The sequence below is a fragment of the Microtus oregoni genome, unplaced genomic scaffold (assembly GCF_018167655.1).
Source record: "Microtus oregoni isolate MIOR12 unplaced genomic scaffold, Mior012 000033F_ref0000390, whole genome shotgun sequence".
Lineage (NCBI taxonomy): Eukaryota > Metazoa > Chordata > Mammalia > Rodentia > Cricetidae > Microtus > Microtus oregoni.
The window spans coordinates 3169959-3192457 of NW_024543092.1; the positions used below are offsets into that span (position 1 = coordinate 3169959).

General features: G+C 42.6%; 1 protein-coding gene across 2 annotated transcripts in view; it reads left to right on the forward strand.

Annotated features, from left to right (window-relative positions):
* The first annotated feature begins 10222 nt into the window (after positions 1-10222).
* Aig1 (androgen induced 1) overlaps positions 10223-22499 on the forward strand; it is a 227443-nt gene continuing 215166 nt past the window's right edge. Inside the window, exon 1 of one of the 2 annotated variants that reach the window (XM_041680412.1) lies at positions 10223-10562. In XM_041680412.1, coding sequence (XP_041536346.1) covers positions 10422-10562 — 141 coding nt within the window. In that variant the 5' untranslated portion in view covers positions 10223-10421. The remainder of the gene's footprint in view (positions 10563-22499) is intronic. The other variant, XM_041680413.1, reaches the window with a different exon arrangement.

A 22499-nucleotide genomic window follows, 5' to 3' on the forward strand; every position in this document is an offset into this window, starting at 1 on the left:
CTAGTTCCAGGACAGGAACCAAAAAGCTATGGAGAAACCCTGTCTCTAAAAATCAAAAAAAAAAAAAAAAGAAAGAAAAGAAAAAAGAAAATGGAGAAAGCATACATTGGGGACTTAACAGCACACCTGAAAACTTTAGAAAAAAAAAAAGAAGCAGACGTGCCCAGGAGGAGTAGAAGACTGGAAATAATCAAACTGAGGGCAGAAATCAACAAAATAGAAACACAGAAAACAGTCCAAAGAATCAATGAAACAAAAAGTTGGTTCTTGGAGAAAATCAACAAGATCGACAAACCCCTATCCAAACTAATTAAACGACAGAGAGAGAACACGCAAATAAATAAGATAAGAAATGAAAAGGGGGACATAACCACAGACATAAAAGAAATTCAGAGAATCATTAGATCTTATTACAAAAGCCTTTATGCCACAAAACTGGAAAATGCAAAAGAAATGGACATTTTTTTTTTTAGATAAGTACCATATACCATATAAGTACCATATACCAAAGCTAAACCAAGACCAGGTGAATGATCTAAATAGACCTGTTAGTTGTGAATAACTAGAAACTGTTATCAAAAATCTCCCTTCCAAAAAAAGCCCAGGACCAGATGGTTTCAATGCAGAATTCTACCAGAACTTCCAAGAAGAGCTAATACCTATACTCCTTAATGTATATCACAATATAGAAATAGAAGAGTCATTGCCAAATTCCTTTTATGAAGCTACAGTTACCCTAATACCAAAACCACACAAAGACCCAACCAAGAAAGAGAACTACAGGCCTATCTCACTCATGAATATTGACGCAAAAATTCTCAATAAAATACTGGCAAACCGAATCCAAAAACACATTAGAAAAATTATCCATTCTCACCAAGGCCAGCTGGCCTAGGTCTGAAAAAGGATGGGATAAATCCGGACTAGCTGATCACAGCGGACAATGAGGAATACTGAGAATTCAAGAACAATTGCAGCGGGTTTTTGATCCTACTGCACGTACTGGCTTTGGGGGAGCCTAGGCAGTTTGAATGCTCACCTTACGAGACCTGGATAGAGGTGGGCAGTCCTTGGGCTTCCCACAGGTCAGGGAACCCTGATTGCTCTTCGAGCAGATGAGGGAGGGGGACTTGATCGGGGGAGGGGGAGGGAAATGGGAAGCGGTTGTGGGGACGAGGCAGAAATCCTTAATAAATAAATAAATTAAAAAAAATAAAAAAAATAAAAGCTCAAAAAAAAAGAAAAAGAAAAATTATCCATTATGATCAAGTAGGCTTCATCCCAGAGATGCAGGGCTAGTTAAACATATGCAAATCTATCAATATAATCTACCATATAAATAAACTGAAAGAAAAAAACCATATGATCATTTCATTAGATGCTGAAAAAGCATTCGACAAAATTCAACACCCCTTTATGGAATAGGTCTTGGAGAGATTAGGGATGCAAGGGTCATACCTAAATATAATAAAAGCTATTTACAGCAAGCTGACAGCTAACATTAAATTAAACAGAGAAAAACTCAAAGCCATCCCACTAAAATCAGGAACACGACAAGGATGTCCACTCCCTCCATATTTCTTCAATATAGTGCTTGAAGTTCTAGCAATAGCAATAAGACAACATAAGGGGATCAAGGGGATTTGTATTGAAAAGGAAAAAGTTAAGCTTTCATTATTTGCAGATGATATGATAGTGTACATAAGCGACCCCCAAAACTCTACCAAAGAACTCCTACAGCTGATAAACACCTTTAGTAATGTGGCAGGATACAAGATCAACTCCAAAAAATCAGTTGCCTTCCTATACACTAAGGATAAGGAAACAGAGAGGGAAATCAGACAAGCATCACCTTTCATGATAGCCACAAATAGCATAAAATATCTTGGGGTAACTCTGACCAAGGAAGTGAAAGATCTGTTTGACAAGAACTTTAAGGCATTGAAGAAAGAAATTGAAGAGGACACCAGAAAATGGAAGGATCTCCCTTGCTCTTGGATTGGGAGGATCAACATAGTAAAAATGGCAATTCTACCAAAAGCAATCTATAGATTCAATGCAATCCCTATCAAAATCCCATCAAAATTCTTCACAGATCTGGAGAAGACAATAATCAACTTTATATGGAAAAACAAAAAACCCAGGATAGCCAAAACAATCTTATACAATAAAGGATCGTCTGGAGGCATTACCATCCCTGACTTCAAACTCTATTACAGAGCTACAGTATTGAAAACAGCTTGGTATTGGCATAAAAACAGAGAAGTCGACCAATGGAATCGAATAGAAGACCCTGACTTTAACCGACAAACCTACAAACACCTGATTTTCGATAAAGAGCTAAAAGTTTACAATGGAAAAAAGAGAGCATCTTCAACAAATTGTGCTGGCAAAACTGAATGTCAATCTGTGGAAGAATGAAAATAGATCCATATCTATCACCTGCACAAAACTCAAGTCCAAGTGGATTAAAGACCTCAATATCAGTCCGAACACACTGAACCTGATAGAAGAGAAAGTGGGAAGTACCCTACAATATGTGGGCACAGGAGACCACTTCCTACGTATAACCCCAGCAGCACAGACATTAAGGGCCTCATTGAATAAATGGGACCTCCTGAGACTGAGAAGCTTCTGTAAAGCAAAGGACACTGTCACTAAGACAAAAAGGCAACCCACTGACTGGGAGAAGATCTTCACCAACCCCGCAACTGACAAAGGTCTGATCTCCAAAATATATAAAGAACTCAAGAAAAAGGATAATCAACCCAATTATAAAATGGGGCACTGGGCTGAACAGAGAACTCTCAAGGGAAGAAGTTCAAATGGCCAAAAGACACTTAAGGTCATGCTCAACTTCCTTAGCAATCAGGGAAATGCAAATCAAGACAACTTTAAGATACCATCTTACACCTGTCAGAATGGCTAAAATAAAAAACACCAAGGATAGCCTTTGCTGGAGAGGTTGTGGAGAAAGGGGTACACTCACCCATTGCTGGTGGGAATGCAAACTTGTGCAACCACTCTGGAAAGCAGTGTTTCGGTTTCTCAAGAAATTCGGGATCAACCTACCCCTGGACCCAGCAATACCACTCTTGGGAATATACCCAAGAGAGGCCTTATCATACAACAAAAGCTTACTATATCCATAGCAACATTGTTTGTAATAGCCAGAATCTGGAAACAACCTAGATGCCCTTCAATGGAAGAATGGATGAAGAAAGTATGGAATATATACATATTAGAGCACTACTCAGCAGTAAAAAACAAGGACTTCTTGAATTTTGCATGCAAATGGATGGAAATAGAAAACACTATCCTGAGTGAGGTAAGCCAGACACAAAAAGAGGAACATGGGATGTACTCACTCATAATTGGTTTCTAGCCATAAATAAAGGATATTGAGCCTTTAATTCGTGATCCTAGAGAAGCTAAACAAGAAGGAGAAACAAAAGAAAACATATAGGCATCCTCCTAAATATTAACCTTCATCAGGTGATGAAAGGAGACAGAGACAGAGACCCACATTGGAGCACCTGACAGAAATCTCAAGGTCCAAATCAGGAGCAGAAGGAGAGAGAGCACGAGCAAGGAACTCAGGACCTCGAGGGGTGCACCCACACACTGAGACAATGGGGATGTTCTATAGGGAACTCACCAAGGCCAGCTGGCCTGGGTCTGAAAAAGCCTTGGATAAAACCGGACTTGCTGAACATAGCAGACAATGAGGACTACTGAGAACTCAAGAGCAATGGCAATGGGTTTTTGATCCTACTGCATGTACTGGCTTTGTGGGAGCCTAGGCTGTTTGGATGCTCACCTTACTAGACCTGGATGGAGGTGGGTGGTCCTTGGACTTCCCACAGGGCAGGGAACCAAAATTGCTCTTCAGGATGATGAGGGAGGGGGCCTTGATTGGGGGAGGGGGAGGGAAATGGGAGGCGGCGTCGGGAAAGAGACAGCAGTCTTTAATAAATAAATAAATAAAAATAAAGATGATTACATATTGTGATACTTGCTTGGTCTCTGAGGAATTTACATTTAAGTCATTGAAATGAGTTTTTGTTTCATTTTGTTTTACGTTTACCTCTTAGTTAAATTTATCTATAAGTGGTCAGGAAAAGGACAAAATATCAACGTGATTTTGTGTGATGTCTTCATGCACATACACTTTGTGTGATCAGGTTAAACATAACTATCTCCTTAAGCACTCATCACTTATTTATGGTGGAGACGTGCAAAATCCTTTTAAGTATTTATTCAACTCTTAGCAGGCTGAAAGGATTCCCTGGCAGGGATGTTTTATTCTTTTATATTACTTAGTTCTGGTCCGAAGTTCTATATATTTTGCTTAATGATATAAAGCTGCAATTTCTGTGATGCTCATGGGCAGGGTATTTAGCTAGCATCACTCTTTTTTAAGATTTACGTTTATTTATTTATTTTCAAGACACTTTTTATTTCACATATCTATTCCCACTCCCTCCAGGTTCCCCCCTTTCCACCCCTTATCTGCTCCTCAGAGAGGGTAAGGCTTCCCATGAGGAGTCAACAAAGCCTACTACATCACTTTGAGGCAGGACCAAGGCCCTCTTCACTATGTCTAGGTTGAGTAAGGTTTTCCTCCAAAGAGAATGGGCTCCAAAATGCCAGTTCAAACACTAGGGATTAATCCTGGTCCAACTGCCAGTGGTTCCACAGACTGCCCCAGCCATGCAGTTGTCACCCACATTCAGAGGACCTCCTTTGATCCTATGTTGGTTCCCCCACTGTCAGTCTGGAATCAATGAGTTCCCCTTAGCTCAGGTCAGCAGTTTCAGTGAGTATTCCCATCATGGTCTTGACTGCTTTGCTCATATTATTGCTCCTCCCTCTCTTCAACTGGACTTTGGGAGCTCAGCTCAGTGTTCCGCTGTGGATCTTGGCATCTACTTCCAACAGTTGCTGGAATGAAGTTTCTATGATGGCAATTAATGTAGTCAACAATCTGATTACAGGGGAAGGCCAGTTCAGGCATCCTCTCCGCTATGGCTTAGGATTTTAGCTGGGGTCATCTTTGTGGATTCCTGGGAATTTCCCTAGTGCCAGGTTTCTCGTTAGGGTCAACTCTTACTCTAGATTGCTTTAGGGGATGTCTTTTATCACCCATTACCATCCACTCAATGAGTTCCTAAAGATGTGTTTTCTCCTAGCAGCATCTCCCTGGAACACATATCTGTTACCATATGACCTTCACCTCACCATGTCTCCAGGGATACTGAGCCTTAAGAGACTCACACTCCAGGCTCCTCTGGATCTGTCTGGCTGCCTCTACCATGGCAGGCAGTATTCAGGAACGCTGCAGAGAGTACTATTTCTGGGAAGGAAACAGTGCAGCCAGCAGATGCCATTTCTGGATCTCCAGTAAGCCATCCAGATGGGTTGCTGCAAGCAGGAAGTCTACCTCCTGAGTCTCAAGGAGAGACTGTCAGATCGCATGGATTAAACGGCAAGTCTCTCTAAAAGACGTGGGCTTGGAGGTGTTGATGTATAGCATTTCCAGTAGAGTGGGAAGCACTGGCCAAGGCAGGGTCAGCACCAGAAGTGAGGGGGCGCTTTCCAATCCCCTGAAAGCTTTCAGTGACTCATCACTTGCCCACACAAAACTGCTTTTTCTAAAGCTTTGCAACGGGCCTCCATGGAGTTCTTTAGAAATCTCCTGCCTTCACAGAGTTCTCTCTAGCAGACAGCCAGTTTGTAGGTCGCAAGTCTACTCTAGCCAGCAATATCAATGCAAGCTAAAGTGCTTGTTAACAGGAGCAAAATCATTTTTGGTGACTGGGAACAATGTACCACTTGTAAGATGTGTAAGGGAGCCAACCAGAGGCCAGCTGTGATAGGAGTCAAACTTAAGGCAGGGTCTGATGTGGCCCCAATATGTAACTGAATCAACCCTAAACTGTGAACCCTGAGAGTGCAAAGCTAATGCATACTGGGAAAATGAAAAACAAAAACAACAAACAAAAACATGGGAATTTTGCAGGTTGTCTCAGGCTCACACTGCTCTGCTCCAGAGACACCGCCATCTAGAGCCGCTGTGCCGATCCCCGTCAACAAAGGGACTTTGAGAATGGCTGTTGGGTGACTTTGACTCCAGCAATCATCATGTTTTTCTGGCACGGTTCCTGAGTTTACACATGCCACTGGCTGATGCTCTCAGGGACCTTCTGGAACTCCCAACGGTGTCATCCTCTTGCCTTGCCTCGGCTGAAGAACTGAGTTTGTTGCTCCCTAAGCACTCTCATGAGAGAGGATTCCCCAGCGAAGCCCACAGTATTTCCTGCCCGGGATTCCCGCTTAGTGGGCTGATATCTATTTACAAATGAGATAACCATAATCTTTATAATAGCATGATATTGTAGGAATGTTGGTGTAAATAAACCGAGCATATTGGAAAGGCAAATCTAGTGTGCCGGTTCTAATTGCTGAACACCTCTCAGCCCACTGGCCTTGCTCCTCTCAGTACCCGTTGCTCATTTGACCCATAGCTGGGGAAGAAACCTCTTACAGCTTAGTAGAAAAAAAACCCCACCTCTTTAATTAAATGCATTTTCCTTTCATTTTGTATTAGGCTTCTTAAAATCACTATATTGAGCTTCAATTGAATGAAAAGAGTACCTTTTATTTTGGCCTACTTCTTTCCCTTCATCTTTTCCAGTTGATCACCAGGCCAAAAGCAGTCTTATTGGCACCTCAATTCATATAAACATGCATGAACAAGTACACATGAGGCCTAAAGAGATGGTTCAGCAGTTAAGAGCTCTTGTTATATAAAATTGGCTTCTAGAAACAGAACAGACACAGCAGTCCCTGCCATTTCCAAAGCTAACAAGTATCATCAGACAATGTGCCTATATGCCAATCTCTCCCTTCAACACACACACACACACACACACACACACACACACACACACACACACACACTGTTGTGTAACAGCTTCTTCTAGGAGATTGAAACATTCCATTCTACGGAAAGCTACTTCAACAAGAAGATAAACAACTCAAAAAAGCTTCAGGAAATCCCTGAAACTGACCAGATTCACTAGGGCCCTCCCTACTGGAGTAAGCACTAAAAGCCTACTACACTAAAAGCCCCACAGTTCCTCTAAGGAGTTGAAGACTCTAAGACCAGATCAGATGCCTGGGAGAGGAGAAACCAGCTGAGCTGCCTGGGAGAAGTTTAGACCAGAGTCACTTAGAGAGGACACTCTCCAACCTTTTGAGCTGCCTTCAGACTATGCAGCATTCTCCAAGTTTCGCAGCTTTTGTGAGCTACCACCCATGTGGGGGTGGTGGTGCAGCTGTCTTTAGTCATTTCTACTCCTGTAATTAATTCCTCAGCCACATTCCTGTAATTAACCCCAATAAGACTCATTCGTTCATATCAAGTTGGACTTTGATGGTATTCCTACTTTGGTCGGTCATGGGGATCCCTATCTGGGCTGAGTAGATGTGTGCGTCTCTCTGTGTAGTGTCTCCTTAGCAAAATTTCTCTCTCTCTCTCTCTCTCTCTCTCTCTCTCTCACACACACACACACACACACACACACACAAATAAAGAGCTTGTGCCAGCTTTTAGAAGTACTTACAGCAGAATATTTGCAATCCTCACCTTGAAAGCTCTACTATAACTAAAAGCTAAAACAGAGTTCTGCAGTCTTCTCTGGGTTCCTGGTTGTTTATTGTGTAAAACTCAGGTGGATGAGGCTGCTTTTCCTCCTTTCACCTCACCAACTGTGCAGCAGAGTGAAAAATGAAGAACGTGACGCTCCGACATTTCTTCCACACAACAAGCCTGGTACTCTCGAAATCCAATGTGAAATCATGGAAGTATAAATAAATAATCTGCTTCCTAGCAGAAGCGGCATGTTGAGTGAGGTTTGAAATCCATGCAACATAGTGTTTGAAAAACTGGAAATATGATGATATTCAGATTACTATCTCACAGAGAAAGCCTATGAACCATGGCTAGGATGTTAAGATACAGACTAAAAATCAAAGAGAGAGAGCCCAGCAACGGTGGTCCCCCCCCAATAATCTCAGCACTCAGGAGGCAGAGGCAGGTGGCTCTCTCTGAGTTTGAGAGAGAGTTCCAAGACAGTCAGGATCATACAGAGAAAATCTGTGTGGTAGTTTGAATGTAATTAGCCCCCTTAATTTCATAGGGAGCGGCACTATTAGCATGTATGGCTTTGTTGGAGTGGGCCTGGCCTGGTTGAAGAAAGTGTGTCACGGTGGATTTGGGCTTTGAGGTTTTCTATGCCCAGGATACTGCCCAGTGTCTCCATCAAGTTCCTGTTGCTTACAAGATGTAGGCGTCTCAGCTACTACAACACCATGTCTGCCTACATGCTGCCGTACTCTTGCTGTGTTGATAACTGAGTGAACCTCTGACACTGTAAGCAAGCCCTAATTACATGTTTTCCTTGAAAGAGTTGCTGTGGCCATGGTGTCTTCTCACAGCAATAGAAAAACCTAATTAGGACAGAAAAAAAATAAAGGCAAGCAGAAAGCCCCTGAATATCTTAAGATACCGATAAGAAACTATGGACAGAAAGTCTTAAGGATTGGAAACTGATGTTCTTTTAAAACGTGATTATAGTCAAGGTTTATGCAAAATGTTTCATTGTTAAAGACATAAAGTCATCTCACATGGTTAGCAAATCAGGATAATAAAAGTAAATCTGTTAATATAAGTTCAAAACACCCCTCTGAAAACAGAGCAACAGAACACATGATGTCATCATATTTATATCCACAGTAAATTTTTAAAATAAAAATACCACTTTATTTATAATTATGAAGGAAGAGAAATCTTATTAACAAGATTCTAAAATCCAAGTAGGAGAGGTGTATCCAACTTTAAAATGGCACTTCACTTTCTAGAAACTTCTTTAAGGTCTTTGTAGGACTGAGGGATTTTCAATAAATTCAATTTTTTCCTTGCAATCATGAACATTCAGCAGGGACACACACAAATAGCCCCGACTTTAGTATGAGAATGAGTTTCTAGGTTGTGAATGAAGGATTTTTTTTATGCTTGTGGCTGCAGTTTCTTTCAGCATAATTATGCCATTTGAAAAGATCTCAGGGCTTTATTCCCTTGTTGGTTGGAAACCTTCAGGAGTGCATGCTGGACTTGCTGGCTTCTCTACCTCTGAGACTATGCTTTCCCCGCCTCCTCATACTCTGACTCAGAGACTATTTGAAGGGGACACCTGTTGTGAATAGATCCACAGGAAATACCTATGTGGCCTTCTCATAACCGGACCCTTTATCTGGTTGGCTGAAACATGATCATGATTTAAGAAAATGAAATAAAATAAAATAACTACGCTGCCCACAGACTGTTGCAACTTCCCTGTGACAACATTTACTGGAAGCCTGAGGGAATCAGCTTTAGATTTACTTTCCTTCCATTGATAGCTGATACTGTAGTATAAGTGGGGAAATTTCGGAGAGCAAAAGGAATTTTAACTCTGAAGGATTTGTCTTAAATCACACATGCGTGGGTGAGATTTACATCCACCGGGTGGTTTGGCTTTTAAAATGGAATGCAGTCTCATAGCAGTAAGGGCAATCATCATAGATTTCTATTTATAAAACTTCTTCTGGTCACTGAAATGGCTCAGCTGGCAAAGGCGCGTGCTGTCAAGCCCCATGATCTGAGTTTGATAGCGGGGATCCACGTTGTGGAATGAGAGAATTCTCACACCAGCTGTTTACTCTGGCCTCCACACTTTTCCTAAGGCACACACACACCAAACATACACACACACACACACACACACACACGAGAAAGCGTGCGTGCATAGTAAAAAGTTTTAAAAGAACTTGTTCAAAGCTCATGTTTAATCTTCTGTTACGTATTGATAAATTAACAAAGCCTCGTGGAATTAATTTATAAGGGCCTTCACAGTCGTAATGCTGATCAACTTTAAACCTTCAGCTGAATCCAAATAGGTGTCACTGGAGGACGGCTGACCCCAGTGGGTGCGGTGGCAGCGAGCGTCTATCTCCCGAGCCAGCAGCCGGGGGATGCTGGCCCTCCTCCCCCTGGACCGCGCTCCCGCACGCAGGCCGGCGGTAGACCTCGAGGACCGCCTAGGGGGCGCCCGGCCCGGGCTGCGAACGCAGCTGCAGAATGACGTAGATGACGCCAGAGATGACACCAGGCCGCCGGCCCGCGTCGGCCTCACTCCCGCCCCGCCCGCGCAGGTCGCCGGTGCGATCGCAGCCGCGTCCGTCCCAGGGGACACGCCCCGCCTCCTGCGCTCCGCCCCTCGCCGCACCGCGCCCCGGTTCCCACGGCGCCGCCGCCGGGCACCGCGAAAGAACCCGCCCGTCCTGCAAGCAGTCCCTCCCGGCCAGGCCGCGCGAACATGGCGCTTGTCCCCTGCCAGGTGCTGCGGGTGGCCATCCTGCTGTCCTATTGCTCCATCCTGTGCAACTACAAAGCCATCGAAATGCCCTCCCATCAGACCTATGGGGGGAGCTGGAAGTTCCTGACCTTCATTGATCTGGTAAGGCCATAGGCTATCCTGTTTCTCCCTCGTCCAGCTGCACCGCCCCTGTCCCCTCCCCGGGGTGTGTGCGTGCGTGTGTGTGTGTGTGTGTGTGTGTGTGTGTGTGTGTGCGCGCGCGCGCGTGTGTGTGTGTGTGTGTGTGTGTGTGTGACTCACACAGGCACCAGCGTGTGTGCGCCACCAACAGTCATGCTGGCTGGGCTCCCATGAAGGCCTGGATGCCCCTCTCACCTTTTACCTGGTAGGTAGGGGAGATAAAAAGATGGGGCATAGCCAAATGGGCACAGGTCTGCTTCTAAGAAGTGACATGGGAAGAGGATAACGCCACCAAAAGCATCTGTCAGCCTTGATCCTGAGTGTCCTCAGGTTTATTCTCCTCGGAAGTGCTTTCCAAAGCCACCTGCCAAGGTAAACTTGCAACACTCGCGTGGGAGTCTGAGTATTGCCTGCTTTCTTGGAACATGGCTTAAAAGCACCGGAACCCCTCCATCGGAGGGAGAGAAAGCACAAAATAAAACCTTTGCACATGCCTTTTCTGCCCATTGTCAACAGTGTGTTTCTGACCTTTCCACTAGAAAACACCAAGAGACCAGTTCATGGCGGGCTCGACCTGACATACTTGGAACTTCCAGTCTTCCACAGTGAAAGTTTGTAGTTTGCATAATCATCTGTCAGCATGTGATATTTGTAAACAGATTCAGGAGACTATAATTACTAGTTTAAAGTTCTCCTACTTGGGTACCCAAAGTACTCTTGCAGATAATCAGAGGGTGGACACAATGCCCAGTCATGACGTGAGGGAGACCTGAAACTTCTTAGTGAAAAGTCACCAAGACAAAGCTAAAAGATCTCCAGACATGGGCAGTGTAGGGAAACAAAAGCCATTTAAAAACCACAGAGAAAAAAAATACAACCAATTCCTGGACTGCTAGGACTATCTGATATTATACAGTTGTCACATCCAGAAGGTTGTCACAGATCTTGTTGACTCTCCATCTTGACAAATTTGAACCTATTTGAAGATCTTTCCAGAGGTGTGGAATGCCGTTAGAAACACAGATAGATGCTGTCAAAAGACCTTCATGTGCACTACATAAGATATACTGCCTTTTCCCCAGCTGTCTCGAGGCACAAGACTGTCCAGTGCTATCTGAATTGAGATTTCAACTCCTTCTTGGAATTGACTTTGCTCTGAATGTATGAATTCCCTACCAGTGTTCCTTTCTTCCTATGTCTGTCCACCTGGGGAGCACATGGTGGGCCTTCGCTCCCAGTTTCTTGTGTCTTTTAGGTAGATAGTTATCAACAGGATTACCTTCCTGAAGGAGCTGATTGGCTAGTCAGTGGAGATTGGCTTTACCAGATGTGTAGGACAGCAGAGACTCACATCGTCAGAGTCAGGCCCCAGCAGTTATGTGCAGAGAATCTTTAGAGCATGCACGAGGCATCATGTCTCTTCTGACAGATGTTTCATGTTTACATCAGTGATGCTCACGTGCTATTAGAAAAAAATCTGTGCATAGATTTTCAGAGTCCTTTAGAGTTAAGGCCTTCTCTCACTCCTGAGTCAGCTCTTCCCTTGAGATGGCCCATTTGATTATCGCCAAAGATTGAACTACAGCTCTCATGAACCCTTTTCTACTGTGCTTTTGCCTTTCATGGCTCTTGTGTGTGGTGAATGGAGACACAGATCTTGGGGTGATCAGGGTAGAAGTTGGGGGTGCTGGTCAACCCAAGACAGGATTTCTGCTTCACACATTGGCCTTGCTTATTATGAGTTAGGAAACAATTTCTCTCTGCTAACCTTCATGTTACTTGAGACAGCAGTAGAGTCAGTTTGATAGGCTGTCATGCCCTTTCTATTTTTGTATTCAATGGTTGGACTCATTTCTTTTTAATAGCACTTAACTATATAGGGTTTTTTTTTTGTAGTCCGGTATTAAACTCAGGTTTAAAACTTCATTTTATATTCATGTTTTAGTCCCTGTTTATCTCGAGCCTTAATCCAGTCACTCAAACTTGTCACCTTCTGTGGCTACTGAGTGTAGTAGAATAATTACACTTAAAAAATAGTTCCTAAGAGAAACCCCATCTGAAATAAAGTCCAAAAAGCATGCAGACTGTGACTCTTCTAGTAGAGGGTCAGTGTCCTTGGGGTACAGCTGTTCAGATAGCCAGCCTGTCTGACCCTTGTGATGGGTTAAAAGAGAGTCACCACTTAATTTTACACGTGTGTGTTTGCATGTGTGTACATGTGTGTCTCTGTGTTTTTACATGCCAGTGAATAAACTTTACTTACTAACATCTTGGGCAATTTTAATGATTCTAGTCCATTTTCAAAGAGGGCAGTCGCTTTTCACAATTTTCATGACAAGGCCCCGTTCTGGCCAGCTTGGGTTGGATGGCAGGTAAGGGCACTCACCCTGACAGCCACAGTTGGGTTCTCGTTCTACCAAGTCAACTTCCTCCATCAGGAGACGGGAAACATGGACTCTAGTATCCAGGTGCAGATGGCTATGTGGGGGTGGCCATGCTGGCCTAATTCAAATCTTCCTTTGCGTAGGAGAGTCATTCTAGTAGATCTAGAGCCTGTGGTCAAACGCTGAAGCATAGCTTATTGCTATCAGTATGCTTAGGTCATTATTGCCCAAGAGATGCTTTTCTTAGTGTGGAAAGACTGTAAGGGAACGAGAGTGTTATTGGAGAATTCAGGTTAGCAAGTGGAAAAAGACCACCTTGATGTGTTAGGGAGAATCATGGGACCCAAAGATTTCCAGTTCTTAAAGCTCAGCATCCATGACTAGGTTAAATTACTGTACAAGAGGGGAATTAAGACCTCAGGTGGAATTTGCACCGCTTAACAACTGAGCTTAATTTTTTTTTCTGGGATATGCAGAATAATTAACTCGGTCCTATGTAGTCATGAACATCCTTAAAAGCAAAATAACCAAACAGGTGAAGATTCAAGACGAGGAAGAGGAAGATGTTACCAATAAGTGAAGGGCAGAGCGGTAATATTATCAGTTGTGAAGATGGTAGAAGGGACCTTCAGGCCAGAAAGGGGCAAGGAACTGGATTTTCCCCTAGCATTTCTGCAGGGTGTACACGTCAGTTGATATCTGAGTTTTACCTCAAGGAAACCTATTTTGAACTTCTGACCTCTGGAGCTATAAAATGCTAAGCTCGCGCAGGTTATGCCACTGCCGTTTTGGTAGCTTGTCCTAGCAGCAATAGAAAAAGAATATTCTTGGCTGTAGAGCCTCTGGTAGAGAAAGCATCCTCATAGCTGAATGCAGCGATTTAGCTGGTCCTTTATGCATTATGTCCTTTATGTCCATTAGACAATTGTTTCATTTTGGATTGTATGCAAACATAGGATCTTAGGTCCTTCATCACATGGAGCATGCGTCTGTGTGACACTGTGCAGTGGGAAATGGTTCAAAGACCAAACAACAAGGAGAAGAGTAGACCTTTCTTTGCTATAAACTATCTCCGAAGCTATTGCTGAACAACTGAGCCAGAAGGGCTACTCTTAATTGTAAATGTGCTGGAAAAAAATTAAACAAACTATTTGGATATTCTCTTAGTGTATTTACTGAGGAATTTTCTTTGCATGATTTGGATTCATGCCTGTATTCACTTGCTGCAAGTTCTTCTTCACCTTGCATAGTAATTTCCCCCAAAGATAATTAAAACAAAGGATTAGAATAGAAGCCGCATACATTAAATTAAACCGTGTTGTATGAGCCCTCCTGGTAGTGCTTGGAGCAATGGGTTGTAAGTAAGTTTCTGAACAAGCGGGGATGATCTCTTTCCGAATAGTTTAGGAGTATTCTTTTCTTCTCCTCCCTTCTTCCAAAACATCAAAGCCAATTTTAAAGTGCTTTGACCCACCCAAATGCGGTTTCGGTGTGTACAGTACAATGTCTAATAATGGAGTCAGAATCTGCTTCCTTGAAAACATGATCTGGATGTGTGTTTCTAAAACTTAACAATGATGTTGAATTCAAGTTCCTAAAAACCAAATGGGGCCTGGTGTTCTCAGGCACTTCTGGCTTTGGTACTTAGTGATCGTTTCTCGGGGCAGTGTTTTCCTCATTGATTTCATACTGACTTTTCATTCACACATTGGCAGAACGTGTTCTGTCATCCCCCATTCCCACAGTGTGAACGGAGATCCGCATGGCCAGCCTTCTCCAGGTGCCACTCTGTAACTCACTTTTGTTTGAATCCTTGTTCCTTGGCTATGACAAAATCCCTCCAAAGAAGGAATTGAAGGAACTAGCAGTTTGACTTGGATTTCCGTGTGTGAGAGAGGGTAGAGTCCGTCATGAAGGGAAAGGCATGTTGGCAAGTACATGTGCATAGTGGGTCTCATGGCTTGGGCATGGTCTCTTAAAGACTATTGGCTGAAGAAGCAGAATGTGCTCCCACAGGACATTCTGATGTCGGGAAGCACAGAATGGAGCTGGACAGCATAACTTTAAGGCTCATCCACACTCATGAAAGAGTTTCCAACTCCTGAAGTTTCTATAGCCTTCCAAACATGATGAATTGGCAGGGACCAGGCACTCAAACCTGTGAGCCTATGGGCAACAATCCACATCCAAACTTCAACACCTTCTCGACCAGACTTTACATCTTTATAAGATCATCCGGTGATGCCTGCCCATATTCTAATTTGATAAATGATGTTCCAGGCTGCACTGTTTTGTCATTTAATGTAGAATGCCTGCATATACTAATTATACATACTTTCAAAATATGCTTAAGGTGCCTTGAACATAGTGAAAACATGCAAAAGATTACAGCTTGAGAATAGAAGAGAAAAACAGGTACTATTACATCAGTGGTGGACCAGTTAGTCCAGTTGAAAAACATACTGGGATAATCTTTGGGGGAGCCAAGATGTCTTATTGTCCCTGGAGTTGAAATAGTGGGAGCTTAGCAACCTACCAGTGGGACGTTTCTTCCAGGCACTGACCCTTGGAAGTTGTTACTCATAACCTCATATTTAGGACACTAGTAATATAACAGCTAATCCCTTTTAACTACCATAATTCAACATTCTTTTGTTTGCTAGCTTTGGGGTTTTTTTTTGTTTGTTTGTTTGTTTGTTTGGATTTTCGAGACAGGGTTTCTCCGTAGCTTTTTGGTTCCTATCCTGGAACTAGCTCTTGTAGACCAGGCTGGACTCAAACTCACAGAGATCTGCCTGCCTCTGCGTCCCTAGTGCTGGGATTAAAAGCACGCACCACCACCGCCGGCACTAGCTTTGTTTTTGAGACAAAGTCTCACTGTGTACCCCTGGCTGGCCTGAAACTCAAAGAAATCTCCCTGCCTCTGCCTTCGCAGTGCTGGGATGAAAGGCATGTGCTCCCACACCCAACTAACTAAATATTCTTAAAGTTGATGTTTTGTATTATGAAAGATCAAGACAAGGTCTTATATTTTATCTGAGTGAATGATCAAGAATTGCTTCACGTTGTTGTTATCATTATCCAATCTATTATGTATTGCAAAAAGAATTTGAGAAAACCATGGAAGGAACAAAATAAGAAAGGCTCTGATATGGAAGGTCTTGGGCATTTCAAAAAGCAGGAGATAATCAAATAGATTTTCCTGAGTATACATATTTTACTTTAGACATGAAAATTTTTGACATTTATGAAAATGTTAAGGCCAGCATACTAAAATGCCCAAGTAACCGCACTTTGCATTTGAGTTAGTCTTATGTTCATTTACATACTTATCAAGTGTCTCCTTGACGGCAGTTCATGGTTTAATGTGAATAGCAAATAAAATATCTCGCCATTCTGTATGTTGTTATGTAACTACAGTGCGCCATTTTGCCAATCAAAGTCACAGATGCCATGTGAAGGCCACTGGTTCATTACTACTTGGTGAACAAAGTTAATAGATTTTTTTTTTAGTTTTTATTCTTTTAGATATTAAACGGAGCATGTGACTGCCTGTTTTTCTGCAGGACAGTCAAACATGAGTGAATACTTGAATGATCCAATAGTCTTTTTTTTTTTTCTAATCTAGGAGAAAAATTAGGAGAACAATTCTTTGCATTTAGTCTCTTCTCCCCGCCCCTTCTCATTTGCAGACTCCTTTTGGATTAGGCACAGAACAGAAGCCTTGTTTGGTCAGGGAGGGCAAATGGTGGCTGATCTATTCACCTAGTCCGTCTATTAGCTGAGAATGGCCTTGAGATTGTAGAGAGTCACGTGAGCAAAGGTTGAGGTCACCCTGTCCCCACCCTTCCCCTTCCCCCATGCCTGGTATAACAGCAAAATTGGTGGCTGCTCTTGACGGTTTTCGTCTCTTTGTCTGTGTTGTGGAAGAGCGAACAATAATACAATTTTCCACATTGAATCAGATGGTCTTGTGAGCCAACCAAGCCTGGAAAAATCTGGCTGCCTGGGGTTCTGTGCTAGCAGGGCTTTCTCTGAGCAGCCTGTGGGAGGCTGTTAGAGGGCTCATTTCTCTCCTGCAGTGCACTGAGTCCCCGTGCAGCAACAAGGCTCTGTTGGGAAGAGACACACCCTTTGACAAGCGCCACTGTGGGGTAGAACTTGTTCTGGGGGATGTGGGGGTGGATGGAGACATGCCAGACTTCTTCTAATGACATGTAGTTATGTTTGTGAGGCTTTTATATCATGAGACCTGTTAACTTCAAAAAGCAGTGCGTAGTCATTATAGAAAATTTGTACATCAGTGAACAAAAATTATTATTTTTTTAATTTAAGAAGTATTAAAAGGGGAAATATTTGGAAAATACAGGAAGCTGTAGGGAGGAAAGTGTTTCCATCTTAATTCTCCCTAATTTCTTTACATTTTAGTGTTTCTAGATGTTTTTGAATATTACTCACAAAAATACACAAAATGTTAAACTGCAGATATGTGTATGCATGTATGCACATATGCACATGTGTGCCAGATAAAAAATATTAGTCATGTTATGTTATTTTTAGATTACAAATGTTACTCAGGTACCAATGTTAGTATTTTAATATTTACTCTGTCAGGCATATGTATATTATTATAAACAGAAGATCAGTATCTGCACATGTTTTTGATAAATTTATTCTTAATCTTCATACATTAAATATACTTTTGTGTAATTTTTCTATGTTTTGACAGATTCATAGGATTTGGTAATTATTATCATGACTATGTAAAACATAGCTTCGTATTTTTTACTCCTTCAGAGCCCAACACGCCCCTGATTTGCTGCAGCCCCAGATTTGCCTTACCGCGCTCCTTATGCTCTTTTCCTGTGTCGTTTATTACCTTTTCCTAGAAACAAAATAAAGGGGTTGGGGGGCTGGAGAGATGGCTCAGTGGTTAAAAGCACTGACTGCTCTTCCAGAGGTCCTGAGTCCAATTCCCAGCAACCACATGGTGGCTCACAGCCATCTATAATGAGATCAGGTGCCCTCTTCTGGCACACAAGCATACATGGACGGAATGTTGTATACATCATAAATAAATAAATCTTTAAAAAAAAATAAAGGGGGTTGCTGTAAGGTTTTGGTTCCATTCTTTTTCAAATGTATTTCCCGCAGTGGATTGCAAATTCATGAACGCTGCCTTGCACTGTTAGTGTGTTCCATGTTGTTAGATGTACCACAGTTTGCCAATTTTATTTACCCTAGTTTTATTAGCTTTGTGTGTGTGTTTCTGTAAGTGTGTGCATGTTCCATGACACATATGTATCGGCTAGTGGATGACTTGTGGTGTTCTCTGATTCTGTCTTTATGTGGCTTCCAGGGACGAGCCTTAGTACACCAAGCTTGCATGCTTAGGTTTCAAGAGCCTTTGCCCTCTGTCCTCTCTCTCAGGCCAGTTTGTCTATTTTTTTTTTTTTTGAACACATGGAATTGCTTTCGAGCCCTGCAAGTTTGCAGTAACAAGGGGGAAATCCTGAGGTTAACACTTGCGTCCCAGTTTTTTATGAACCTAAATTTTCCTTCGTAGTCTATACCCAATTCCTTTATTGATGATTATAAGACAGCCGAATCCTTACAGTAGGCTATACCCAGCTCTCCCCAGTGATGCCATCCTGTACCGGAGAGACTGGTGCTGAAGCATTCAAGGTGTGAAAAAGGTCCATCCTACAGTATGGACCTTGCCCATCCTTACACAGATCCCTCAATGTAGCCTTTGTCTTCCACTGTACCCCTGATCACTGGCAATCTTAAATTTGCCCTCCATAGCCATAATTTAAAAAAAATCATTTTAAGAATGTTATTTAACTAGAACCATATGTTTCTGACTGTTTGGAATTGCCTTATTTGATTCAGAATATTTCTATAGAAGCTCATATTCATTGTTAATATTTCATGCTAATGGATATAACCAAGCTCAGGACTGTTTCTACTCTGGACTATTATAAATAAAGGTGTATGAATATTAATGATCAGGTTTCCATTTGTGATCATGAGCTTTCATTTCTTTCCCATAAATGTGCAAAAAGCTCATTTCTGGACGGTGTGGCGATTGTAATTCTAGGTTTTTGTTCATTTGTTAATTTTATTCTTTTTACTCAATTTGTGAAATCTTCTCCCCCTCTCTCCACCTCTCCCGCTCCTTCTACTTTTCCCTGAGACAAGGGTCTCACTATGTTGCTCTGGCAGTCTGATAACTCACTGTGTAGACCAGGCTGGCCTCAAACTGACAGAGATCTACTTGCCTTTGCCTCCCGAGTGCTGGGTAAAATTTCTTTGGGACTCTGACCTTTTGATTAATATGTTACAGTTTAATGAATTACCACTTTTTTTTCCAGTTTTGTCTTTTTTTGGTTGTATAATTTGGTTCATAATTCTGGTTACCAAGTCTTCTATCACTCATTTTCTTCTCCAGAGCACATCCATTTAGTTTTTGTAAAAATATATGAATATTGTCTTATTTAGGGTTTCTATTGTGATAAAATACCTTGATCAAAAACAACTTGGGTAGGAAAGGGTTTATTTTATCTTACAACTTTCAAGTTATACTCTGGCAATAAGAAAAGTCTGGAAAAGGACTTAGGTAGGAGCCTGGAGGCATGGACTGAAGCAGAGGACACGGAGGAACACTGGCTTGGTCCTCATGGTTTGCCTATACCTTTAAGCCTATTACCTTTTACCATCCAAGACCCAGGAGGGTTGGTACTGGCCACAGTGAGATGGACCAGTCAACATGTACTGGATGGTTTTGTGTCAACTTGACACAAGCTAGAGTCATCAGAGAGGAAGGAGCCTCAGTTGAAGAAATGCCTCCATGAGATCCAGCTGTAAGACATTTTCTCATTCGCCATGGTGGGTGATGCTATCCCTGGGCTGGTGGTCCTGATGCTGTAAGAATGGAGCCTGAGCAAGCCAGGGAAAGCAACTCAGTAAGCAGCACCCATCTGTAGCCTCTGCATCAGTTCCTGTCTCCAGGTTCCAGTTCCTGCTGCTTGAGTTCCTGTTCTGACTTCCTCCAGTGATGGACTATGATCCAGAAGTGTAAGCCAAAGAAACCCTTTCTTCCCCACCTTGATTTTTGGTTAGTGTTTCATTGCAGCAATAGAAACCCTAAGACACTACATCAATCATTAATCAAGGAAATGAACTATAGACTTGCCCACAGGCGATCTGGATGGGGGCATAGACTCATTGCAGCCCCCCTTTCCAGACAACTCAAGCATGGGTCAAATTGACAGTAAACTCATTTGGAATAGATAATGTATGTTTTAGATCTGAAATGGCCATCTGGTTCCTTTTTACACTTGCTGTTGCCTGGAAAGACATTCCTACTTGTCAGCCATTTCAACAGTGTTCACGTTTACCTAAAGAATCGTTCCAGAGAATTGCCTTAAGCTCCTTCCCTTGTTACTCCAATGTCTGAACCAACTTTGATTTGGCTTCTGTTGATTTAAAAATATATGTATGTTTGTGTATGTCTTATATTTCTTAGATTTGTGTGCATCAAGTTTTTTAGTTTAATACCCCCGTCTTGCAAAAAAAATGAGTTGTGTGAGATTCTGGGCCATTTCAAAGTTGTATGGAAATGTTAATTCATTGGTTTCTTGTAGCTGGTATCATCCTGTTTAGGTTGCAGTTTTATATTCTGTCTCATGGAGGTTTTGGTGTCCTTAGAGTTTGCAATGTGCTCTTTGCTTTTGGAGTTTGACAGGATCTCGTACCACTCAGGTTAGCTGGGAGTTGAACACTGACTTCGGAGGCGTTTTCTGTTTTGAAGCCATCACTCTGTGTCTTTGGGTCTTTTCCATTTGTGCCTGGGGCTGATGTCGGTTCTTATGTGCGCTGTGCTGACATTCTTCAGTTTTTCCTTCCAGTCGTGTCTATCATGTGCTCTGTGTCCTGCTTCCCTGTCTTGAAGGATGGCCTCTTCTCGACTTTTACTCTCCCCTGCTGTCGTGCAGTTCACACAACAAGCCTGTGCCTTCACTCTGAAAAAGAAAAGAGTTAAAATACGCCCTCTTTCATAACCTAGTGGGTGCCTATTTTCTTGGGACAAATTCTTTTTTCCACTGTATTATTACAGAGGAAACTTTTTATTGGGGTGGCGAGGGGCTAGAGGCATGGGTACTTTGCTAAAGTAGGGAGAGGGGCAGAGAGGTGGACACCCTATTTCTAGAACACAGAAGTCTTGTAGATTGAGTTCCTGGAGTCAGCCTACCTGCAGTTCACACCTGGGGAACAGAGGAGACTTGTGAGGCCTTGGAGCTCATCCTCTGCTCCTTATTCGTATCCACGTTAACATCCAATCTCCCTGCCATCATGTAGTTTCCAAACTTCTCTGATGGCTGATTTTCATGTTCTGTTCAGTGTTTAGTGATCCCTTGGAATGACAGGTGATAGCAGCTAGTATTTGGACTAGCCCCAGAAGTAGCCTGCATATGGTTTTAATACCGGGCTCCCAAGCAATACTTTGTAAACATTTCCCTGAGCCATTATAGATTTAAGTAAGTGCATATTCTCTCATGTGGGCGTGTCTATTGATTTTCCTAGCAAATGTATGAGTAGATAAATCTTACGCACAGCTGTGATTGTTTTCTTGGGATAAATTCTAAGACACAGAATAGCAATACTGCATCATTAAGAGCATGCCTTAACTTTAGATGACTTTGCAGCCCTTCCAATACCAGAGCAAAGGTTTGTCTACACTCCCATTAGCCCTTCTAGAGCAGAATGTCTACGCTAACGAATGCCAGCAATCACTTGAGGCGCTTTAGCCTCGCAGATTCCTGTCCAGGCGTTGCAAACCTTTCACCACGGATCTCATAAACATAAGTGACTAGCTGTCTTTAACTCCGCGCTTATAAAACCCAGCAGTTAGCTATGTTCGGTTTGGGCTCATAAATGCTCAAGCCAAACATAAATCTTCATGTCCTCATCCTAATTAGTAGAGAAGCAACATGGTCGAAGAGGTTAGAATGGCTTTCTGTGCATGGCCACCATGTGTCTGCTTGTACAGTCTGTTCATCTTCCATTACCGTCGCACTTAGCACGGGCTGGAGTGATTTATGAGGTCCCATTTGCAAAGCCAGCTCTTCAGCATTAGGAGTCTGATGAAAGTTTCTTTCCCTGTCTGTAATATCCTTACATATCATCCCTCTTCTTAAAAAGCACACAAGGAGTGGAGTCAGCTTGGTCGGTAAAGTACTCGATGCACAAGCATGAGGACCTGAGTTTCATCCTCCAGGCCTTGCTGAAAATAGACAGTCATGATGGCGGATGTCATGACGGCAGATATCATGATGGCGGATGTCTGTTATCTCAGCGCAGGAGAGCCAGACATACACCCATAGCTCTCGGCTCCCTGGCTAGCCAATCTAAATTAATCAGTGAGCCCCCCAGGCCAATGAGAGAACTAATCTCAAAAACTAGGTAGATGGCTAATGAAGAATGACATTCAAAGTTGACCTCTGGCCTCCAC